Below are 25,683 nucleotides of genomic sequence, written 5' to 3'. Positions count from 1 at the left end.
CTATGTTTTAGCAATGTATTTGTTTGTTTATTCAAACAGCAGTGATCATAGCTGCTTCAGAGTTTTTCACATTGCAAGGACATTTCAGGCCAGTCGTAAGATATCATTCTCAGGCAACCAGCCATAGCTGAGAAACTAAAAGAAAAAAAAAAAAAAAAAAAAAAAAAAAAAAAAAAAAAAAAAAAAAAAGAGAAGTATTACTTAACCACAAAGGTATGAAATCGGTATTTTAGAGCTCGACTTTCAAAAATACCTTGTCTTTACCTCCATATCAGCACCCTCAGGACAATGTTGTGCTTCTGCAAGCAATCTTGCAACCATTGTTTGAGATTTCATTCCTTAATGTTTGAAGAATATTTTGAAACTCTCAGAAGAGAGATGATACAGTATTCTAAATATCTGCCTAATTTCCTCTGATCAGAAGTTAGTTTACCCAGTCAAGCTGAAAGATCAAAAATATAATTGAAAAATAAATTGCAAAACAAAACATTAAAAAAAATCAAATTAAAGATTATTAAATACCTTCCTATTTATTTATGGAGAAGGCTTTATATAAAGTATATCTTTTCCAAAATGGATTACTGCCAGGGCCACATGGACATCCCCATCCAGGGCTGGAGGGTAGATGAGGAACACCTGCTGCAGACGGTGGTCCTAGGACAAGTAACAACTTTCACAGGATTTCTTTTTTATCAACTCTGCTAGTTCACCACAGAATTCCTTCATTATTGTTAGCCCTATTCATGTCATTAGATGCTTTTGCTATTACCCAGCACCAAAAACACTGGCACTACACTGGCCATTATTAATTCAGCAAAGTTTTAAAGTATGTGTAGTGCTGGGTGCCCAGCCTCCCTGCATCTTCACTTTGGTTCTTCCCTGAGAATTAAACCTTTCATTATTCAGCCCAGTTATTTATTACTCTCTTTAAAAATTCACTGCTGTCTTCTAACTGACATTTTCAACAAAAGGTCATCTGAAATACACAGTGTTCCTCATATTGCCTGCCTTCCCCTCTAAAGGTCCACCAGAGATAGTGTTGTGTTTGACATCTATTTACTTATTACATTGTGCAACAGGCCTTTGATCCCCCGCTCGTCTGCATGCCAGGGCTCTCTCCCATGAGGTTGCTCCAGGGTGGCTTTCCCCTTTTCCATTCCCTTACAATTAAGCTGGACATATTTCCAATATCCTCCACTCTAAATAAGAGTATACAGTGTATTGCTTAAAATGCCATGGCTAAGTTCAGTTATTAATTGAACATGACTGGAGCACCAGGCAAAACCAAGGACCTGGGAGCATAAATTCAACTGTCACTTATACCTTAAATCCTTGCACCTTCCAGTTTTCTAGAAGCTGAGAATTCCTGCTTTGGACAGCAGGCACACTTGCAGATAATTTTTTTTTAAAAAATCAAATTTTAAAAATAGCTTCTGTCAAAATTAGTAAAAAAATATGTTTCTCCTCTTGTTTCACCAATGGGACCATTCAACTTTCCAGAGTGTAACTAAACCATCATACCAGACAACCAATATTAACTTTTTCTTCGCAAGGCTTTCCTTCAAAAATCTACCTCCAGATTCAGAGGTGGTCACAGCAATGTCCCTTTTCAATGTGAAAGCCTGAATATTTAGCAGTTTCACTGTGAGATTAAAAACTTGGATTTCATTTCACCTCCTACCTCTTCATTTTTTATGCACTTTATGCAGCAACATGAACTGTCATTGGAACTGCACTTGAAATTCAAGTGATTCATCTCTTTTCTTTGCCGTTTGAAAGGAGGACTATTCAAGCACCTGCTTTTCAAACTCTAAGTACCAAGCAGAGCACTTTAGACCAAGAGAAGTCAAAGATTTAACTTACCTTTTCCAAGTGACTTAAGCAGAGTCCATATGACATGACTTTGCAGACACCCCCAGCCACAGCTCTGGATCCTGGGGGCCCACCAAGATGAGTTCTTGGTCTCAGGAACATATGAAATAAATTTCTTTCTTGACACACTGGTTTTCCACAAATGCTTAAACTTTGGGTTTTTTTCTTTCTGAAGGGGAAGGAGCTTGAGAGGTACCATATGCTGGATATCTACTATATGGCTTTGTGGGGAGATGTCTTACAAGACACTTCAGTGAAATGGGATTCAGTCACACCTGGTGAGGGCCTTGCACACAGACTTTCAGCCAAGTTTCCAGCAACTCACTGACTCTACTCCTCTGAAACTGAATTTGGAATAACTATGTATACCAGAACGCTTTTTAAGGCAGTCTAGTCCTCACAGTAGACTATTAATCTTCATCTTCTATAAGAGTCAGGTGTGAACTTAACACAGACTTAAAATTCTTGCTTGCCCAAGCTCTACCACTTATCTACCACTCTGTGAGCAGAGAGCAGGAATGTCCTCTCCTTTTTATAGCCAGGGCTCTTTATGTTCTCTGGGAAAATCTGTGAAAGAGCTACTTTTAGTTTCAGTGAAGTATCTCTGAGCTTAGGTCAATGTTGGCACTACTAATCATGATGTTGCTATATATTTAAAACAAGGTTAAAGTAGAGGAATCTTTGCTACTAATCTTTGAATGGAAGAATATCCTGGACTGATTCCCCTGACTTTAAAAAGCACAAGGAACCTCTGAAGCAGAAATAATAGTAAGGTCTGTGTAAGGCTATGCCAGCACTATGAATTGTGGGGATATAAAATTTCAGGGACTTATGTTCTGACTCAAAAACCATGCAAAGCTTTCTAGAAAGAAGTTCAGAGCAAAGAAAAGGTATAATACAAATGTGATAGTCTGATCTTCCACACTCCTAGGGTCATATTTTCAGGGTAGGTGAAATAGGTACAAAATTTCTGTGAAAAATAACAATGAAAAAGCTAATTCATGGACAACTTTACTTATTGCCTGCCAAAAGCAATTGTGTCCTCTTAAAAACTGGCAAACTAAAGAGAAAAATGTATCCCATTTTCTTTGTTGGTGTTTGTTTTGTCAGTGTTAATTAAGGCATTCATGCAACAGAGCATCAAAAAACTTCATTTGATGCCTTTGAAAAATCATCTGGAGCCAGCATACAAAGCTTATCATTCCATTTCGCATCGTGCTTTAATCAGGTGTAAAACCAGCCTAATTGAAAGGAGGGGAGTGATGAATCACCATCTAGAGGTAGCTGTGCAAATTATATTCTTACCTCCCTTCTCACGGAAATTATCTTCCAGGAGAAGCTTGTGTCTGAACTTGTGATCCCTGATCCTGAACCACGCAGAGTGTGGCTGGGACACAAAGCTCTTCCAGCCTCTGTGGCCAGGCTTCCATCCCATCAGAGGTAGGGAAGTGGAGGCTGTGTCCAACAGATGAGTTCTGCTACAGAGATAGGACACAGCCAAGGCATATACTTGGTCCTGGAAAGACAGAAAGCACCCCTAAGCAACGTATTTTTGGCACAAGTTTTGCATGTCGTTACCAGCAAAAATTAAAGCTTATTTAGAGAACAGAGAGCATTTGTTCCTGTGAGCATTTTAGAGATCTTGAAATTTTCCAAATTACGGAGTGTGTTGTACTAAATGAAAGTATATTGTTACACACTGCATAGACAACAAAAGAGGCAGCAGCATCTGGCACTGTGGAAAGGTGGTTTTCATCTAGATCTGGATTACCATTTGCTTATCTGGTCCCCTCCAAGCCAAAAACAATATAACAGGTCTAGGAAAACAACATAATGCCAACAGGGTATGGAGATACCAGTGGGGATTAAATGGGCCAGAATTCTTAGCTGGAAAAGCTAAAATTTATAGAAGAATATAAGGGAGTAGGATAATAAATGTCACAGGGGAAATGAATGGGGACTAGTTATTTAATTTCTTTACAATATGGGGACTAATTATTTCTTTTCTTTTTCAAAATAAGAATTTGAGGGCATTGAAGAAAACTTACAAGTAGATGCTTCATAACAGAAAAAAATCATATTTCCACTCAGCATATCTAACTTGTGAAACAAGATGTTGCAGATTAGAATAAAGAGATGCAAGAGTGATTAGGTAAATTTGAGTGAGATACATTCATTTAGATCTGTAAATATAACCTCCTGCCCCGGAAGTCCCTAAACCAGAGCTTGCCGGGAGCTTTGCTGGTATTCCAGAGGATTACTAGACACAAGTCCAGACTTTAAATAATGTCCCTGAAGAGCTGCCCTTTGTTTTGATGAAAACTCTTCACTCCTTGCTTAGTACAGCCAGTCATGTATTCTTAGGGCTTTTTTAGGCAAGCTGGTCAAAAAGAAACTGTTGTGGGAATAATGCTTAGGGACCATAAGAATTTAACAAATTTACTAGAACTCCGTTGTGTGGCGATGATCTGTTATAATTTTCAAAACCCCAAGATGCAAAAAGTACTTGAGGTTTTTTTCTTCTACTTCAGGTTTTGACTACTGCTAGTTTGTTCACAGGTAGAGAAAATAAATGAGAAACGCTGCAGATTGGGAAGCAGTGTAACAAATAAATAATAAAGAGCAGAATAGTTAGAGTGAAAGGAACTATGCGTTCTCACATACATCGGTTGATGTCATCTGTGATTGTACTTTATATTTGGGAGTAAGAACTGATGTAGACATGTATGTAAGTGTGGACACACACACACACCTCAGACTCTTCTGTCCTGTATGAAGAACAGGTGGATCCAAGATACTCACAGCTCAGGCTGTAACACAGGATAAGATTAGAAAAGGAGGGAGAACATCTCACCAGGAGAGAACTAGCAGAGAGTCTTATGCAGACAGCTCCACCACACCCTGCATGGCTTTCTGTCCCTCATGTGAGGATCATCCCCCACTTCCACATCCATGTTCCCAAATCTTCTTCACCCACCCTGCCTAGCAGGAAGGGCACTGTACACAAAAACCAAAACAGATGAAGACTGGGACGGTCCTTTGCAATTCCTGAACACAGCAGTGGTCACCATGAATTGGTCTTCTGTGCAAGAAGCTGATGAGCAACAGAAGCAGCGTTTTACTGCTACTGTTGAAAAACTTGTAGGAGAATCCGCAACAAGACTTTGGAGCCAAACAGAGTCCTTGAAGATTCCAGAGAGCAGAGTGTGTGAGGGAGTTGAGTTGTTTTCCTGAAGGTTTTAAACCTTTCCTGCCTTCTTAACATTTGTGTATGCAGGAAATTCCTGTGGTTTCTGCACTTATTTGCACAGGATTCACATAAAAATGCTACTCCAGTCTCCAGAAAGACATTCTGGGAAGGTTTTCTGGGGTAATAAGCCTAAGCAGTGGGAATGAATGTGCAACCCACTCTCCAAAGGGTTCTACATTACATTAGTGGATGGTTGGACACTGCACGAAGGGTGCACACCTGTAGACTGTGGATCTGAAAACAATCATCCCACCCAGCCTGGCCTCAGCCACACTGGTACTCAGTAATTAAGGATTTTTGTGACAGATTTGTGTCCATCTGGGAGGCAGGATCATGAAGCTGTCCTGGTTTAGGGCAAATCTGTAAGAGAACCCCAGCACCATAAGCAACTTTTTTGCTCTATCCAATTATAACCATTTTGTGTTACAGGAGATGCTAAGGGTCTTTGGGAAACAAGTACTTTCTAGAACCTTATCATGGCCTTGGCATGGAGAAGGGATTCAGGTTTTTTCTTTTAATATCCCCCCTGACACTAATCTGTTTAAAATGCAAATGGCTTTATGGAATTTGATCCCACCTGGAGCAGGAGGGAGGTCAGAATACTTGCTTATTAAGAACTTTTAAATTGTGCCACACGAGTCAGAAGCAGTGAAGTGTTCTGTCATCAAACCAACAGTGGGCAATAGAAATTAGTTTTGGCATTTTGGGGCAGAAATAGTGTGATTTGATCTTTTTTTTAGTGACTAAAGCTAAACCATAGATGACTGGCTGGGTAAGCAAGAGTAGTGTCCTTAACTACAGGGACATGGTGCAAGGACAGTCTAGCAAGTAATTTTTCATGACTGTCCTGTGACAACAGATTTCCTGCTTACACACTGCTGGCTTCTCCCAGTCTGTCACAACACAGTGTTTTCCAGGCTCTGACAGAAGTGACAGTATGCTAAATGTTCCTTTTATTCTAAAGCTAAACCAGGGAAAGAAACATCTTAAAGCTTTTCATGGTGTCCCAGAGATACATATTTTATATTCATTGCTAGAGTGTAAACAGCCTGTTCTGCAGGAAATGTTCTAGCCTGTTTTGAAAATAGTTTCATTTCACTTTTAAGTTGTTTCAGCTCCCCACCTGTAAAGCTTATAATGAAGATGTGATGCTGACACCCAGGGGAACATAGGTATGAATGTAAATACACTGTATTAGTCTGTAACTCTCACTCACAATGTTTCTTAAGAAGGCATCTGTTTAAATGAGATGTGAAAGTCTGTAATGCAATATTCCCTCTGTGAATAATGTAGCAGAAAACGTTCCAATGAATAACCAGAAATGTGGGGGTTTACAGCCATCCAGTTTAATAGTTTCTTCATATGTCTGTGTTTATACATCAAACAGACTTCAAACAAAACAAAAAAAGAGTAATATACAATTCAAGAAAATACTTAAAGCTATTAGAGTTTTGGTTTCCCCTTAGTTTATTTACAGTTATGTACAAAACTGTCTTATTTGCAATACCCAGTGAAGATTTAATGATTTATTTACATCAGCTGGTGCCTTTCGCTACGCAGTGGAACTGTCTCCTTTTGTCATTTACATTCATAGTTGCAAAAACCAACATTTAGAGGACATTTATGGGTAGGATTAAGAGATGGATTGAAACAAGGCAAGATGACCACCAGCATTCTCTGAAATCCTATTTTCAAATGTAGCTGAAGGAAGATTCAAGCCCCCAGTGCATTGATATAACCAGTGTATCAGTCAGCATAATGAGGTATTTCCACTGAGAATAACATTCCCACTCATGTCAGAGGGAGATATATGTGAACTGGAGGAATCGTAAATTTTTAGCAGACAAAGTGTATAACTCTGGTGCTAAAGATGCAGCTTAATTCTCCTGTCAGAAACCTCCTAGGCAAATGAAGACATAAAGTAGGCTCTAAGTATGTGGAGGGGGATACTTTCCAGTTTTTCTTACACAGGAGATAAAATGAGGAGGGGAAAAATATACTTTTATCATAATATGCAAACTGTGTCATAGAATCACTGAATAATTTGGTTTGGAAGGCATCTGTGAAGGTAATCTGCTATAAGTGGTTCAAAGCAGGGCCAACTTAAAAGTTAGAGTCAGCTTTCAATTTAGTGCAGATGTTCCAGTGTTGTGTCCAGTCAAGTTCTAAATATCTCTAAGATGGATTTGCACAACCATTGAGCACCTGTTCACATATTTGACCACTCTTATGGCAAAAAAGAAAAAATCCTAAAACCCAATCGGGACTTTCACCTTGAAAGTATAACCTAACATTCTTGGAATAAATCATAAACCTTCTATTGATAAACAAGAGTTTTACAACATGTATAAACCAAGTATTACAAGTATTATTCTTCCAGATTTCAGAAGGAAGCATTCATTTTTTCAAGATATATTCAGATATCTAGTTAGTAGTTTACCACCACTTGAAATCTTGTCATAACTGAAATCACAGAACAAGATGTGCACCATTCATGGTCATCAAGGATCACAGTTGCACTTCCTCCCTCTTTTGTAAGCCCAGTATTCTGCACATTACACAGCTGTTGCAGAAGAGCAGGTTTATGAAAGCATGACTAGATGCAAACTACTCACACAAAAGGCATGGGGTTTCATTGTAGAAACCTCTCAACTAAGAGAAAATTTGTTTGGGGAGCAGAAGTCAGGACTCTGTTACAGCTACATGTGCCTGACGTTTTGAAATTCTTTCTTGCCATTGCCTGCCATGCCTTTTGATTATCAAACTTGTTTTGTTTCTCACAGCTTGAAAGATGCAATCTACAGTAACACAAGCTCTTCACAGACAAAAGGCTTTTCTAATGGCTCTACAAAGGCAGCCACTCACTCAATCTTTCTATCTACACTAAACATTACACAAATATCTACAAGCTGTGTTCCCTTTGCTTCCCTAGCCCTGGCAAATAAACAAAACAGACAAACTAGAATCAGTTCAATCTTTATATTCAGCTTTAAAATCCATCTGTGGTACATCTTGCTTCACAGTGACTTGAACACATATAGTCATAAATGACCAAGTGCTGTATCCAGTCTGGAAAATATCATGGTAACATTGGCTTCATACAAAATATGCATTTTATGGCAGGGACAGTCATGACTGGAATATAAGACTGCTGAGATGTGCAGGCATATTGATCATAACTGCTGACCAAGGTACATGGAACTGGATAATTGGAGCTACTTCTCTGATTTTATGTTGTCAGAAGGAAATAGCAAAAAACTCCGTGTTAATTCTGGACATCAAAATAAGCCAGGCTTGTTTTTATCTAGGGAGAGAATTTTTTATTATTTCTTTTTTATCTAAAGAGACTCATAACATCAAAAGAACCACACATTGAGAGGCTGGTGGGTTCATTCACATGGCAGAGCTCACTCATTACATTTAGCAGAAATAAAAATAAGGTTTTCCCCGTATAATCCTCCTATAAATTCCAGTCTTCAATAGGGTAAATGAGATTCAAAATATTCTTTATCCCCATAATACAGATGCACTGAGTAGCTCCAACCACCAGCATGAGAGAGGTGTGTGGAGGGAAAGAAATGTAAAATCACATGTTAAAAAAGGGTCTCTGATTGCTGCGGGAATCATGGCAGCTGAATGGAGAAAATGTTCCATAGGCATTTCAGCAGAATTACGGGATGCAGGAAGATGTTTCCTTGCCATTCTCTTCCCTGGTTCGGTTTTGTTATCTTAATACTTGTTTGATAAGCCACAGAGCATTCTCAGGCTATAGCAACAAATTATCTCTTTGAAAGTCTTCCTCATTTCCTGGCTACGAAAGGCGTAGATCAAGGGGTCAATCACTGAGTTGCACATAATGAGAATGAGGTACATGTTGAAGTGAGACATGAAGCAAACACAGTAGAGGTTTTGAGGGCAGGAGATCATCAGGATGAGATGAAGGAAGAATGGAGCCCAGCAAACAATGAAGATGCCAAGAAGCATGGTCAGAGTGATGGCTCCTTTCATGCTGGTTCTTTGACGGACAGAGTTGTACCCAGGCAGAGCAGCGATTTTCTTCACGTGAGTACGAGCCAGGAGGAACATATGGATGTACAGTGAGACCATGAGGAACAACATGGTAAAAAACATGGTGATGAGACAAATGACAACGTAAGGTGATTCGTAATAAAGAATGAAGATAATGCCACAGCCTGTGCAAAAGGTCCAGATGCATGCAATAATAAGCCCTGATCTTTTCACTGTCATGATGTTGTGATAACGCAGGGCATAGAAGATAGTGATATATCTGTCTACTGCTATAGCCAGCAAACTGCACATGGAAGCCACCACAGATATGCAGATCATGGAATCAAAGACATTGTCTATATGACGGACAAAGGCATCCTCCATAACGATGTGTCTATTGTTTATTAAGTATATGGTTATGGTCTCCCAAGCATTAGACACACTAACCAGCATGTCAGCCACTGCTAAACTGCAGACAAAAAAATACATGGGTGAGTGCAAGTTCTTGTTCTTAACTATTGCACATATAACTAGGATGTTTTCAAGGAGGCTTACAATGCCCAGAGTTAGGAACACCTCAGCTGCAATGACCACTTGCTCACATGGCGATGACTTGCTCTTTGCAGTAGGCGCAGTAAAGTTGCTACTGAAGGCACTCAGGTTTAGTTCAGAAACATAGAATTGAGAGGACGTGTTCATCTCTGGTAGCTAACACGTTCTATTCCCTCTGAAGAGCTTGCCAAGGAGTGTGGTAAATGCATTTTCCAAAAGGCAGAAGATCCTGCCTAAAAAAAAAATATATAGCATGAAGATTACAGGCAGAAGATGACAACATAAATGCCAGCCATTTCCATTTAATTTGACTTGTACATGTCCCACCACATTCCTGGACTGATTCTAAATTAAACTTTGGTTGGCTCAGAGATTTTCTACCTATCCTTTTTGGGAAATTAAAATCACAAACTGTTGGAAAGATTAGTCCACTCTTCTTTCATAGTTTTGTTTATTCTATCTGGTTCCCTGGAATACTTCCCCAGAATGTCCTGGAAATTCTGCTGAAAAACAAACAAAAGACATTTTTCCCAGTCCCAGCTCTCAGACCCCAGAAATGCAGGAAGATCTAGTATTAAGTCCAGCAGAAACAGCTCACTTGAATACAATATAAAGAAGTTTCTATTACTGACACAATAAAGAATTGAACATTTTCAGTAAGAGATTTAAATGCTTTCCTGACCTTTGTACATTTAATTTGGCATGAACTGTATTATAAACAGCTTATCTGTGCAGTGTTAACATGCTCATTTAAAAGCATGGCATTAAACACCTAACCAACTCAAATCCATGCATTTCAGAATACACTAAGGTTACAGCATTGATGTGGGTAGAATTCTATTACAGAAGTAGTTTTCTCTTCCAAATCAAGAATATTTTATTCAATGGTTTTCTGGTAATGACATTATTTAGGGAAAGTTGTAAGTCATCACATTTTTAATAAAGGGAGCATTTAGAGCTGATTGTCAGTGATCTGTTGCAAATAAAATTCAAAGCATATCATGTTAAACAATTTTCAGTTTTAGAAAGCCACTTTTTATTTGTAATCAAGAATTACCTGTACCTATTTACCAGAGCTGCTCCTTCGGCTGCCTTTCCTCTTCATCATCTGCAACGTTTCCTCCAGAGAGCTGAAGTTTCAGCCCCCCTGACATCTGGGGCTGGAGACTTCTTGGTGGCAAAAGATGAAAAAAAATAGAGGGAAAAGAATTAGTAAATCCATGGAGTCAAACCTGACCACGTATAAATTACTTACTGTGCAACTGCCTTTTTATAGACTCCAAGCAATAATGACTTCAGTACTCAAACTGTGGCTCCTCCTCCCCTTCTTTGCCCCTCTGGACTTCTCTTTCCACACATCTCATAGCAAAGGCTTGGGTTTTTACCACCATCTAGTGGCCTTCTTCTCTCTATCTGAACAGGGATTCTGATCTGAAATTCATTATGAGCTTTCTATAAAAGGGGAAATGTACTAGACGTGCTGCTTTCCTTTGTTTGCTTGCTTCCTTTGCCGTTTCTAGTACACTGACAATAAGTCCATCCTGCAATATGGATTTTTTTAAAAGTTTTCCAAAAGAGGAGAAAAGACTATTTTTGAAGTGGGAGACTAATTACTGCTATAAGCATTTTTCTCATTCATATTCAGTTTTTCTGGGTTTTTTTTCAGAAATAAGAACCCCACTGTTAGAAAACTTAGAGATGATACAGTCAAAGCCACCATGCCACTAACAGAAAATACATTTAAATAATTTTTATTAAAACAATTGAAGAAATAAACAGCTGTGTTCTGCAACCCTTGCTAGAATAGAGATCTCAAGGTAGAAATGGAAGGAGCAGTGTATCATTCCAGGAGCCCGGGCTCCCCCAGATGGATGTGAATTCCCCCAGGGGCCCAAGAGCTGTTAAACTCAGTGCTCAGTATTCCAGTGGCTGAAGTTCCTCTGTGGGTCTAGCAACCAGGCAGCCAGTGCTCCTTCTGGGCCTTACCCAAAAGGTGGCATTATCAGTTCAAGTCTTTAGCAAACAGTCTCTGCTTCCAGGTGCAGGCTGGGGAATGCAAAGCACACACCTTCCTGACACTGCCAATTGCCCTTTTTCTTAGCTGCTAACCAGAGAGTCAGACACCATGCAGGATTTGAAGTGAACTTGACACAGGCAGTCCCTGCTTCTCCAAATCACCACTTCTCCAAAAATCAGTGGGTTGATGTTTTTTATGTTGTACAACAGATTCAAATGCTTCTTCTTAACCTACAGCTTTTTTCTTAAAGCATCACCACCACCAAATCCTAATTTTATTGTTATATCCTGTGCCACTTCTGTGTTTTCAGTGTTCAGCTAAGGTTTATCATTGAAAAGCAGATAAATCCCAGTTTCTAATTACTATATTCCACAGAGGAATACACGGAGGTTTCTCTGTTGTCACTGCTGGCTTTGCTCTAATCCTTCACTCTAGGGATGCAGAAACACTTAGGCCATTATATATTTTTATGTACAAATAGTCCCTGCACCAAGGGTGACTGTGAAAAGCCTATTTTCATAATTTTGAGTAAAATTGTTCGTTTAACATTGTGGAGTTATAGTCAGGAGATGAACTTTGCCTATCCCTTCTCTCCAATACTGGAAAAAGAATTTAGATTATCACAAACTAGAGGTCACAAACTATGCTCAAGTGCCACTGTTAAATGTGAGTGGATAATGCCAGCTGCTGAATACACACATTCCCTACTGTATCTCACTTACGTGCCAGTTCTGAGGTCTTGGTTCTTTGCTATTTCCAAAAGAAAAGAATAGGGAAAGATCATCTGCAGTTCTCTTTCTGTTCTTTAATGTAAAGCACACTTTTAGTTAACTGACCTTAGTAAACTTTGGTTATCTTTTGCATAGTTTTTGATTTTCCCATTGCAGATCCTGGAAGTCAGATACCTAACATTAAAATTTTACTTGTTCCTATGTCTAGCAAGAGCTGTGCAGACATTGTACTCTTTCCCTCTCCAATTACTTCTCTTGCAGTATCCCAACTTGGGTTTTGTCATTATATATCACATTGTGTCTTGTTAAATTCTGTTCTTTCCAGTTACAAATTCCTCTGTATGTCCAGTTTAACGAAGTTCTTTGGAGACCAGCTTAACTGCTATACAAAAGTTTTCAGTGTACCTGGTAGGGCTCGGCCAATTGAAGGAAATAAATTATACATCAGACTGGGTGGGTTGGCTGTTATTTCTTAGAGCAATGCCAAGTTTCTTTCACATAAATTATGAACCAGCATTTGGATTCTTGTTCCACAAGCCAGACACTGCAGGTATAAACCTTGGTACAATTGCCTCTGCTACCCAAAAAAATCCTCCCTTATTTACAAAGCTTGCAGAAAAATTGCCTTCCTGGAAACTGGTTAGTGGTACAGATGCATTTTTTTTATGTGAGAGGATGAAATGAAAAATATACTTCCCTTCTTCCCCTCCCAGCCTCCAAAAAAGATAGTTTTACCATTGTATTGCTGCAGTAAGCAACTCTTTAGTGTTATAGCTTGACAAGCAAGTAACAGAAGGGATACCCAAACAGCAGTGAGGGGAGGCAGGTAAGTGAGTTATAAAGATTTGAATCAAAGGGGTATGGGAGCAGATCTTTGGATTTTCTTGGGAAGAATCCAAGAACAGCTTCCCAGCTGCAGGACTCTTGAATCAGTAGGCTTGTCTTTCAGATGTTCATGATCTCAATGTTCAGCTCACTTGACCAAGAAATTTCTTTGCCTTCCAGGAAAAGACATTGAAAGTGCTACAGAAAGACATCAGTGAATAGAAGGAAGAAGTACAATAGGATTCTGGCAGAAAAAGAGAGGCCAGGGCCTGACTCAGTCCCCTGCCATTCTTTTCAACTGTGAAGTGGTGAGAGAGACCAGAAGCCACTCCAGATAAGTATTTGCCTCTCGGGCTTTGTCAGAACTGGACTAGGAGCCATGACAACGTTCCTGGCAGAAACAGCCAAGCCCTGCTTGCCATCAGCACCACCAGCGATCCTGCCCAGAGCTCCCCTTCCCCTGCACATCCACTGGAACTACACTGACACCTAGGGCAAGTTACATCATGTCAACACCAGCAGGGAATTGCCACCTGCATAATAGCAAGATACCGATTTTGTCAATAAATGGAGAAATGAGGCCAATGGAAGGACGTGCTCCCAAAGAAGCTTCTGTAGAAGAGCTGGTTATACTCAGATGCATTCTTATATCAATCTATGCTAATCTTAACAGGTCCAGAGAAGACTGTTAGTGGTGTTAGTAAAAATTTACAAAACTTGTCCAGTGCTAATATATTTAAGCAATTCAATTCCAGTATCCTTTTGCAGCTCATTTTATCTATTTGATGAAAATACCTTTGTTCCACATAACATAACTGGGATTGATGCTCTTGGCCTATTTACAAAATCCCTCTTCTGTCTAATTCTTGCTTATGTTGTCATCAGCATTATATTTCAAAGCCACAGAGGATCCTTCCAGACCGCTCTAAGAGATAACCTGTGGATGAACCAAAAGGGAGGGTCATGGCCTTCTCTGCATTCAAATCACATAACAAATGTTCTTTAATATCTCAGACTGAAAAAATTATTTGTCCTGGCCCTTGAGTGTACTGAGTAGCCTTGTCTGAGCCCCATCAAGGTCCCTTCTGTTAGCTCTTCAGCATTACAGTCAGTTAGCCTTTAGTAAAGACAGACAATTAATTGAGTTTTTTTTTTTTTAAGGCATCATTACTTCTTGTCCTGAAATAAAAAATCTGTATGAAGTGATGACAGGCTGTCGGTATTTCAGTCCCCTTGCCTGTCCAGGGGATGTCTGAAAGCCTAAAAGTTAGGTTTTGCTGTAAGCAGCGGCATAGTGAACACTTTCTTTTCCATCACAGCCCTAATCTTCAAATCAATATCTGATTTTTTTTTTTTTTCAGAAATAAAAAGAAGTCTGAAAAACAACATCAAAACATCAAGCAATCTTTGCCCTATTTAAGGGTAGGATCACCCATACTTAGTATGACTGCACTAGCACTTTTGGCCATCAATCCCTTTCACTAGGTCCTTCAAAATGGTTTGAGATCATCTCTGGCCACTCTCAGTGGTGCTTCTTGCATTAGAGTACAAAGGTGGAAAATGCAGTACAGCACAAAAGGCATTTAAGAAAGATTTAACCTGAAAGGGATGATGTTGTAACCAGCCTCTCAAACTGTAAAAGAGTAATAAGAGGTTTAGTAACCCTCATTTTTATGTGCCACTAATTGGAGCAATGAATCACCCCCTAGCCTTTTGTTAGAGGATGGGTCAGCCATACAGACTGGTGAATCAGAAGGGCCAGCTGCAGTCCCCACAAGGCACAGATAGCCAGCAGGAGAGTGTAAAAACTTTCTGACAGAAAAGAGAGAAAACTCCACAACCTACAAAGAGACTGGGATAAAGAAAAAAACAAACCAGCAAGTGCTGATTTAATACTTCTTTCTGGGAGGACTGGTTGTGACCCCAAGGTAATGTAAAACCATTTAAAGACCTCAGCAGGTTGGAGACATGAGCAGAGAAGAACAGTCTGAAACACAACAGAGGCAAATGCAGGGTCCTACTAACAAAGAGCAAGCCTTCCAAACACAGTGCACTGTGCTTAGATCGTCCTTCCCCCTTCCTTTTCTCAATAAATACTTTATTTTAGTACAAAGTATATGCCCAAATCTACTTTGTTTGAGTGTAAAGAGACATGTATTCCTTGGAATGAGAGACAAAATTCCAACTTCTGATCTTTTTATGAACTACTTGTCTGAAGAGATCCCTTGGAAAGCTGCTCACTTCCATCTTCCTTCCCTGCAGATATGCAGAGGAGCACAGCTCCAGCCCTCCCCTGGGAGCACTGTGCTCTCCATCCTGGCCTGGCTGCTTGCTGTGAGCAGAGAGTCTTGACAACTCGGTGTCTCTTTGTCCTGTGCTGTCTCTCTAGTCAGGTGTTGGCATTTTAGCATGACAGGAATATGGAGAAGTAACAGACCAGCCAAAGGAAAACGTCAAGGAGATGCACAGTGAGACTGATCCTTAATTCTCTATCTCACAGAGACATTGCTACACACAGAAAACTGCAGATTCAGTAATGTGTGCATGCTGCTCCTGTCAAGGCAAGTGCAAATGTCTCTAATTCGATGCACATGATAACTAAGCATGGATCCATGTGCTACACACGCAATTTTCAAGAACACCCTGGCAACAGTATCAACATTTGTCTCTTTAGATGTAGTGTTCAGTGTTAACCTAATGTCTCTGTACCAATATATATACAGGTTCTTTCCTCACTCCCTGTTCAGGTTGGCAAAAAATACAACTACTTCCTATTTAATCAGGTGTCTAAGTGCACCAAAAAAGCTCAGAACTCAATTTTTTCTATCAGTCCCTGACTACACTATGTTTCCTGATCTTTATGGCAATGAAAGCTTGCTCTAAGCAGTATCTTGTTAAGTCAGGATTTTTTTTTAATTGCTGTATTCTAACAGAAAAACAAAAAGCAATATTATTTCAGAAGTTGGAATTATTTTCCTTCTAGCATTCACCTGCAGAGGAGTGAAAGGGTGGAGTATTGCCATGGTTGAAATGAAAGTTGTCAAAATTAGAAAGGAAAATTATGTTATCCAGAAGCAAAGAGACTTGCAGAAAGGAAAGTAGTTCAGTGTCAAATCTGAACTCAGAATATCTTCTATACAGCAGTCACCAGTGCCTGCAGTTGCACTATTAAGAACTTAAATTAGTTTACAATAAAACATTGTCCTCAATGGTAAGCTGTTTGCTGACATACAAAAGCCAAGTGACTCTCATCATCCTTTCAGATTCCTGGCATTTAAAGTTTCAAGCATCATTAATCCCTCACAAAAGCAGGAACCGTGTGTCCTGATATACTTGGTGTCTGATTCGGTATTAAAAGTGAAGCAGAACCTGAGAAAAGTCTTGTCATACCAATTTGGTGAGGCTGCTGCTATGATGCACCTTTCTGGCTTTCCTGGGTTTACAAAGTGTCTGGTTACAAAAGAAGATCAGTCGATAATTTCCTTTGAGTGTGTTTTGAAACATGAACAAAAAACCCTTTCCATTCTCTCTCCTCACCCAAACAAACAAACAAACAAACCAACCACAACACAAGAAACACCAAATGCTTTCACAGAGAAAACAAGCAAGCTCTGGTTCTGATGAAATTTAGCCCTGAGCCAGTGCATGGATTAATCACTCAGCTAAGAGGAATGGCAGATTTGTGTCTCCAAGAAATCACTTGCTATTGGGTCAGTTGGGAAATCAATTGCTGCAAGAGCTAAGATGGGCTATGCAATGGTTACTCAACTAAATTACATTTCTTCATTCCATCTCTAGTTGCTGATAAATGAAAAGAAAAAAAACTACATGCTTGGCATCTACAATTTTTATTACTTTCTTTTGTTGAGCTCCTCATTAATTATAGGGTGGAGGCCAGTGTTGGCTAAACATCACAGCCCTCAAAGGGGTGAATACCTGCATCTTTGTAAAAGTGCTTATTAAAGATGTTGAATACCTACCACGCACATCAAATTCAATGGCTAATTGAAAGCAGGGGTTGAAATATTTCCATTTGAGGGATGAAAGATAAACCTCTCAAACTTCTGGGCAAAAAATGAAGCTTTACTCTTAAGGAAAAATCTATTTTTTTTCCTGTGAATCTGTACTTGAGTTGCCAGCCTTCACGGCCTCCAGGGCTGACAGCCAGAAAACTCCAGCACTCTTCAAGAAATTCCCTGGGGAGCTGAGAGGGAAGACACAGTTGTGTAGATCTTTCATCAGAACATGACAGGAGCTTCTGTTCCACATGCCCACATAAGACACAGTGATGGACCAGCAGTTTGGTACCACCAAAACAACGTGACCTTCTAGTTCTGGAGATTGTTTGTATGCCTTGGACTCTCCTCTGGACGTATAAACCAACCACCAATGTTGTAACTGAGATTCAAAGGATTTCACTTGTTAGCATAACTCCTTTAATGTCACATACAGCTGCAGAACACGGCTCTGATTCCTAAAACCAAGTGTATTTTTATTGAGATGTCCTGATCTGTCAATGATAAGCTCATACAAAAAATTTTTTGAAAGCCAGGAGGGAACAATTAAAGTCTGATGACTTAAAGATGCACAAATTTGTAGCAAAGAATTAACTTCTCCAGGGGAAAAAAAAGGTTCAAACAAAGTAGTAGCTGTGTAGTAAATTTATATATATGCAAGTATTTTTATTCAACAGAAAGGGACAAGTTATTCCAAAGATTTAGATGAATTAGAACAATCAGGACAAAGAGATCCTGCAAGTCTCCTGAGGAGAAAGGAAGTTCACAGGCTCTTATTCAAAAGATGAAACAAAAGGAGCAATGAGAAAGAAATTTCCAGCAATGAGAAAGAAGCTTGGTCAATAATACATTTCAATTTTATGAACAGAATTAATATTGACCAGCAGGACCAACATTGTCAAGTTCAATGATAATTGAATCACTTCTGAAAAATAGGAAACACAAAGTATACTTCCCAATACAACATGAATTCAGGCTTAACAGTAGGACTGTTGGAGCTTTTTCTTAATACACAATGAGAAACAAACCAGAGAAAATCAATTATCTCTTTGGGTGTGTTCAGATAATTTGAGGTTTACAATAAACTGATGTTTTTTATGCTGAGTTAAAATTAACTGCTACTAACACTGGGACTATAGCCATTAGACAAAAAATCAGTAACACAAGTAAACAGTCTTCTTTTTCAGGTTTACAAAAGACTGTTTTCAGCAGACTAAGCAAGACTAGGAAAAAAAATATCAGTGCTTCTCAGTTATAAATAATAAAATTAATTAAAATACAAAGGCAAATGAAAGTTTAATATTACAGCACTTATAAGAGAGATAATTTAATCAACTAATGAATTTCCACCTCTTTATCTTCATTAGTCCTTCTAAAAAGCAGTAAATTTATCAGTAACTAGATGCAAGAAGAACCTGTTTAAATTATCTTGAGATTATCACAGCAGGTTCATGAAGTACCAGAGAATAACAAGAAGACCATAGGAATTGCTCAAGAAGCAATATCCTCTACAAGTTAGAGGATACAGTGAGAAGAAGTTAGGACTCCTGATTCTGTGGAATAGATATATTTTTATCCTGATGGTTCGTGCTGGATTTAGCCCAATGTGGAGTTTATGCCTTACAGCAGGATGACCAGTGCCTGACCTGGCACAGAGCGGAGTGGACAGGCAATAAGCACTGCCCTAAAGCATGACACTATCAAGTTAGGCTACCAAAATTGTTTAAAGAAATTTGAACCAGCTGAATGAGCCTGTGTTGCATCAGAGCTTTGCATCACAGCCAGGTTCCTAACAGAGGATCAGAACATTAACTTTACTGCAAATTCAAACTGCAGCATCCTTTCTAGCTGAGATTCTTGCCAGTTTAAATGTTGCAGGCTAAGGTGCCAACTGCTTGCAGTTGTGTTGATAAGGCTTTTTCCGTGTGAATATGTGTTCATTACACACAGCCAATAACACCAAAATACTTTGGATCTTTTCTTTTAGCCCTGACCATTTCTTTTTTCTATTCTGCCAGCCCATTTTTATTTTATTCTTAACTTGTGATTGTGTTTCTTGAAGTTGATGTAAAAAAAATTGATTTTTTTTTCCAGAAGACATTTCAGAATGGATTCTCATTAACAGCAGAATGACTACTACTTTTGAGATTCAGGACATATGTTTGGGTCATTAAGTATTGACTCAAAGGCTAACCCTACCAAAGGAAATCTTTGTCAAATAACAGCCTTAGCCACCAAGGCCACTCTACCTTAAATGCTTCTCACAAGCACATAAAATAAATACAATTGACCTAACTTTTAGGTGTGTTTGTTAACAAACTACATGTGTTAGTAGGAATACAGATGCAAAGCAAATGTATTTTTGTATCTACCAAAGCACAGCCCGTTAGCAAGGGGGAGAGCTCACTCAGATTAGCTGAGGGAGCCAATTAGGAGATGAGGGCAATGAGGCCACCACCCCCAACAGAAGGGTGACAGTGATTCCTGCATTCCTCCTCTTCTGACCTGGAGCATTCACAGCATTTAGCTGCCTGAAAGACCACATACTTACTTACTGAAGAGGAAGAAGAGTTGAGTGCTCTGAGGTTTGTCGCTGTTTTGAATCCAGTGCTGATAGAACACATTGTCCAGGGAGGAAGGCAAATAATACCAGCTTCTCCTGTCTCAGAGGAGGGTCCCAATGACCAGCTGGTATTAAGAAATCACGACTTACACTTGTTTGATCCACTTCCCTATCCAGAGAGCTTGCTTTGGTGTAGACTCAATAGCATCTCCTACAGCGGTCTCTTGGATTAACAACTCCTATTCCTTAGAAAAGGGGAGGCTTGAAGTTGAAGCCCCTGACTCCAAGGGGGCCTGGAATGGAGGCACCACTGGCCTGAGTGAGAGGCTGGGCCCCAAGGCTGTTCAATGAGTGGTAGGCATCTCCTCTACTGCTTACGGGGCTCAAGTGCAGCTAATGCTGTATTCATTCTACCTACAATCCCAGTCTCAGTGTAACTATGATAGAAAGTGTGTCAGATGGAGCACAAAGGTTAAAAAGGCCAGCTCTAGTAGCTTCTCTCCCTGTCCCAGGACACAGGGCAGCACTCACCAAGTGAGCCAAGCTGGCAGGGCAGGAGCGAGAGCTGGAAAACCAAGATGTAAATAATGTTCCAAAGCCTTGAAGGCTGGAAATGCACACAATCATGGCAGGAAAATCAAATTCCATTTCAGCTTCCACCATGTACTTTAGAACAGAAATATCAATAGAGATGTAACATCTTTGCCAGGAGAGTTTCACCTGGCACACCTAGTTGTACTTGAGCAGGTGGAGATGTTTCTGTGTATAACATCTGCCTTTTTGTCTGTAAATGGTCACAGCAGTACAACTACACCTCCAGCAAGTACAGGCTTGTGTCTGGGGTGGAGGGACTGAAGGGGTGGAAATGAGAAACAGCTAAATAAACATTACCCCTGATTTTGACAGAGTTCTGCAGTTAATGACTGTGGTTTTTCACTAGGGTCTGATTGCTGCTCTAGCAATGTTTTCTTATTTTTTTTCAATTTAAGCACCATATGTAAGATGATAAGAGGTAAAGTATCATATCTATGCCAGGAGTAGACACACATGTTGAGGACCAATTATTGCAGGGGGCAATAATGAAAATGTTCAGACAGTGGAACTGGAGCAGAAGGCAGGAAACCCCAGGTGGTACACAATAACTAAAATGTCACTTTCTCTGTCAGGGGTGAGAAGTTAAAGAATCCACAGCAATACATTCCACTGCCCCAGATTTCTTTCATCAGTCCAAGTTAAGATGTTATTTCATTAATTTTTTTCTGTTTCAATTAGCATTTGGGAAGTCACTGCCCTCTGCTTGATCCATAAGATTAGTAGGCTTGTTTCTTATTAATAACATCAACAAACTAATAGCATTTTGCAAATTCCAGGTTTCCTATCAGATGAAATTCTACTGTTTGCTTTCAGTCAGGAGAAAAGTTTAAGTATACAAGACTGAAGTAATTTGTTACCTTGCAAAACCACAAAAGTCACACTGGGATTTTACTATTAAAATCCAGTTAAAAAATTAGAAGATTTTAAGACAAAATTTGCTGAACAGTTGGAAGACAGACATACCTCTTAATACATTTGCTTTAAGTTGTGAATTGGTAGCATATCTATTTTAACCATCAATGGCAGGGAAAGCACCGTGACCTATCCTCACACACAGAATACTGGCTGGTTTCAGAGAAAGCAATGGAGCTCTCAGAATATCAACAATGCACAGCTTTAGTGAAAATTCCATCCTCCAGCTTTTCACAGGAGCATTCTGCCCAATCTTTACCAAGCAATAATGGTAAATTTGGCCATAAGTAGTTCAAACCAATTTGTTTTCTAATGACTTTTTCTCTTCAGGGGCATTTTGACCACAGATTAGGAAACTGTAAGTTTCAAGGAACAGAGTCAAACAGATGGAAGCGAAGTATTGCACTGAACAGGTTGCTGTGACCTTCAGGTCTGAGCGAAGCCTTGTCCAGAAATTCACGCCATTTGCCTCTCTGTGTCTCTTTGCTATTACTAAAGGTCATCACAGCTGTATTTTACCCACAGAAGTTACTGAAAGTTTCCTTGGAAAACAGTCATGGAAAGTTACTCAAAACCAGTTTGAAGTTTAAGGTAAGGTTTGATATTGGGTACATGTGGCTGCCATTATTACAGTGTAGAATTGTACAATCAGATATTCTCCTCAATGGTTCATTTTTTTACTAGTGTTGAAGAGGTTGTATATATATATGTAAGAGATCTTCTTCCTCATCTTCATTTTAGATTATACTATTTTGGGGGGTTAACCCCTGCTGGCAACTAAGCACCACACAGCTGCTTGCTCCCAGTAGGACAGGGGAGAGATCCAAGAGAGTAAAAGTGGAAAACTCATGGGTTAAAATAAAGATAGTTTATTAGGGAAAGTAAAATACATATACATGTAAAGCAGAACAAGGAATTCAATCACCACTTCCCAAGGTCATTCACTGCATCCCTTTGGTCAGTTAGGGCCAGCTTTCCTGGCTGTGTCCCCTCACAAGTCTTTCAACCTCCACCCTTATCCTTCTTGCTAGCAAGACAGTAGGAGAAGCAAAAACACCTTGGCACCATGCAAGTGCTGCTCAGCAGTAATGAAAATGTCCCCCAGTTATCAGACTGTTGCAACATACATTCAAAACATATCTCATACCTACTACTATAAGGAAAATTACCTCTATCCCAGCCAAACCAACACAATAATCCAGTGATTTTCAGCTCAGCAACTTCTACTGAATGTATAAATGTAAAAGAAACATAACTGGATACTTCTTTTTTCTCTTAGTTGTCTTTTTTTCTTTTTGGACATGTAATAAAAAGTGATCTAAGTCTGGCAAAAAAAAGGCTTCAAAGTCAGCAGTGAAAAAAGTCAGTTCCTGAAGCCAGCACGGCAATGAGTAAAGAGGTATCAAGGTAAAATTTGCTACAAAACTGCGTACATTGCTGAAGTTAACACTGAACTCACATTACCAAACTCCCCCCAAAAGATCTAGTTTCTTCTCTAAACTTTTCAAAGTTTAGAGATGCAAAACAAGAAACTAAGTGGTACATTTCAAAGAGCTGTAGTAATTAGCACCTTTCCTATCCACTGTTAATTGCCTCCACAATATCGAGAGTCATACTCATGCTGCACTCCAGCTTGTCACTTCATTACACTAATTGCACAGCCACCAAATTTTGAAACTAAAAGTAATGCACTGATCAACAGAATCTTCACTATGTGCCACAAGGGTTTAATTGGGTCTCAAGGTGGCAGAAACTTATGCTGTGTAGCTGTGATGAAGTAGATCACTGTAATGATTACACATACTTGAGAAGACACAGGTCTGCAAAACCTGTGAAAAATCACACTGTGTTACTACCCAGTGAGAGGAGCACAAATACATTATATAAAGGCAGTCAGCAGCAATAATCTTGCCTTTTGTTTTGTAACTTGTAGACTTCCAACCTTGTTCATCCTTCTGTCATGTTACTCCTTGTTTTGTGGCACACACTGCTGTTCAAATATCTGTGTGCACAAATAAATTTAGCAGCTAATGGAAGTGGCTTTATGAACTTATTAATACTTTCAGGATTTTAAGAAGGACCTGATTTTCAAGAACTGCCAAATAAGTCATCTTTTAAAAAATCAGATCTGTTAATATTAGTTGTAGTAAGGTGCCTTAAAACATAATTTCTAAAATCAGTAGCTTCTTAAAATTCAACTTTGTTGTACCATGGTGGGCCTGACTAGCAACCAAAAATCCAGACTGACATTTGCCCTACATCACCGTGCTGTGGTATCTGAAGAAAATATCAGGAAGTTTGGAAGACTGATGGATCAAGATAATGATATTTTAATAAGAAAAGAAAAAGTGTTACACAGAGACAAAGCAAAAATAATTCATTGTCTTTTTAATAATTCTTGTCTATTTCATCTGCAGAAAGCAGCTGGGAGAAGTTCTTTTTTTTCCTTATCTCTTGTAACTCCAGGGGGGAGGAGGGTGGATGCCTTCTGACAATAGGCCAGCTGTTAAAACCAGGTGGGGCAGTGTTTCTTATATCTTTCACCACTGTCCACCCTCTGGGGGATATCTTCTGTTAATGGGCCATTAAGGCTCACCAGCAACATGACACATTACATCATCCCATTGTGAGATGCACCACCCAGTGGGGAAGAGCCAACCATTCCCTACCCAGATAAAATGGGGACACAGGGACCCCAGACATCCTCTTTTCCACTGGACTCTTCTCACCACCACTGAATCTGTCTACAGGATCATCTCTACTCCAACAGAACCACATCTGTAACTCGAGGAGGATTGTTGGCGTCCATGTTTCCATGGACGCTCCACCGAGAGTGAGAAGTACAGAGATTGAATTAAAACCTTTAGAAAAAATTAGAATATATAAAAGCTTTAGATACATAAAGTAGAAATCTAACCCTTAGCTTTAAGTTTTACATGCCCTAAATCCTAGTTGTCAGTGTAGAAGGACACAGCTTCAGGCCTAGTGATAGAGTATAGACACAACAAAAATAGAGTAGAGTACTGTTTATAATTTTTAGTATGAGTTTTATGTACAACAAGGTAGAACCTTATGCTAGTAAGATAGAGTTTTACGTTAATAGATATGCTACGTGCGTAGGTTTTGACTGATTTTCGTAGTTTTACAAACTTTAGAATTGTACCTAGATTGGTTAGTGTGTAGATAAAAAATATGAATATGCATTTTGTAATTTGGGATAAAAAGCCTCTGTGTCAGTCAGTCAGGGGTCGAGTGATCAATCCGATCTACCGATCCAACCTCCACCTCCTGCAGCCTGAGGAAGGAGCCTTGCTAGGGAGCCGGATGGGATTCTAAAGGTATCATCTATTGTAGCCTGGGATCTGGGCCCTGGGGTCCCGTCCCTTCCCCCTGCGAGGGTTCGGGACCCCAGGGACCCCTCCTTGCCCCTGTGATCCCATCCCTTCCCTTTCCCCCTGCGGTGTTTGCCCCGGAGCTCTGTTCGGGGCTGCTGGGGAGTCTGTGAGGGTTTGGGACCCCTGGGACCCCTCCTTGCCCCTGTGATCCTGCCCCTTCCCTTTTCCCCTGCGGCGTTTGCCCCGGGACTCTGTTCGGGGCTGCCGGGGAGTCTGCGAGGGTCTGGAACCCCAGGACCTCCTTCCTGTCTCTGCAACCGGGAACTGCAAGGGTTTGGGACCCCTGGGACCCCTCCTTGTCCCTGCAACCCTGCTTTCGGGAACTCTGCCGAGTTGGGGACCCCCCCATTGCCACTGTGATCCCCGCGGCCGGGACCCCTGTCTGGGATCTGTGATCTTGTGTTCCCTTTCTGTTATTGTGACCCCACGGTTAGAAAATCCTGCTTGGGGTCGGGAGATGAGAGGCTGATTTACCTAGAGGCTGTGGTGTCAGATTTATGTTTTGCTTATAGTCTTACTAGTTTTGCTTGTTAGGAATTCTATGCTTTGTTTGCTGTTTCATTAGAACTCTGTGTGTTAAGATTTCTATGCTTTGGTTATTGTTTTATTTGGACTCTGCTTGTTTATGTTTATAACTGATCGTGTTGTAAGACCACTCTTAGAACTCTCGCACCTTCAGATACATGCTTTGTAAATAAACCACTCTGCTTAGATACTAAAATGATATAAGACCTTATAAAGACTTTAGCCCGTAAAACAACCTAGGCAGAGGATTTATTTGGACTGCTTCCAACACCCTGGCCAACAGGGTGTCCTGACTCTGTCAGGGTCTTCTAGGACTTTTGTTTGCTTGCTTGCTTGTTTTTTTGTATTACTGAATTGGTATTTTTTTTTAATATTCCCAGTAAAGAACTGTTATTCCTATTCTCATATTTTGCCTGAAATCTC

At 39.8% G+C, this 25,683-nt stretch overlaps 1 protein-coding gene across 2 annotated transcripts; it reads right to left on the bottom strand.

The window, feature by feature from the left end:
• Positions 1 to 6,452: 6,452 nt before the first annotated feature.
• On the bottom strand, positions 6,453 to 10,970 carry MC5R (melanocortin 5 receptor). Of its 2 annotated transcripts, none has more exons than XM_063419762.1 (2): positions 10,740 to 10,970; positions 6,453 to 9,915 (listed from the first exon to the last, which is right to left on the bottom strand). In XM_063419762.1, the coding sequence occupies exon 2, from the start codon at positions 9,827 to 9,829 to the stop codon at positions 8,852 to 8,854; it is 978 nt and encodes a 325-aa protein (XP_063275832.1). In that variant the 5' UTR covers positions 9,830 to 9,915; positions 10,740 to 10,970; the 3' UTR covers positions 6,453 to 8,851. The 2 variants fall into 2 exon arrangements, with proteins under 2 accessions (XP_063275832.1, XP_063275837.1); XM_063419767.1 differs by having other exon boundaries at positions 10,746 to 10,970.
• Between the last annotated feature and the right edge of the window lie 14,713 nt (positions 10,971 to 25,683).

Source organism: Prinia subflava, chromosome 1 (genome assembly GCF_021018805.1).
Source record: "Prinia subflava isolate CZ2003 ecotype Zambia chromosome 1, Cam_Psub_1.2, whole genome shotgun sequence".
Lineage (NCBI taxonomy): Eukaryota > Metazoa > Chordata > Aves > Passeriformes > Cisticolidae > Prinia > Prinia subflava.
This window is presented reverse-complemented; position numbering and strand designations above follow the sequence as displayed.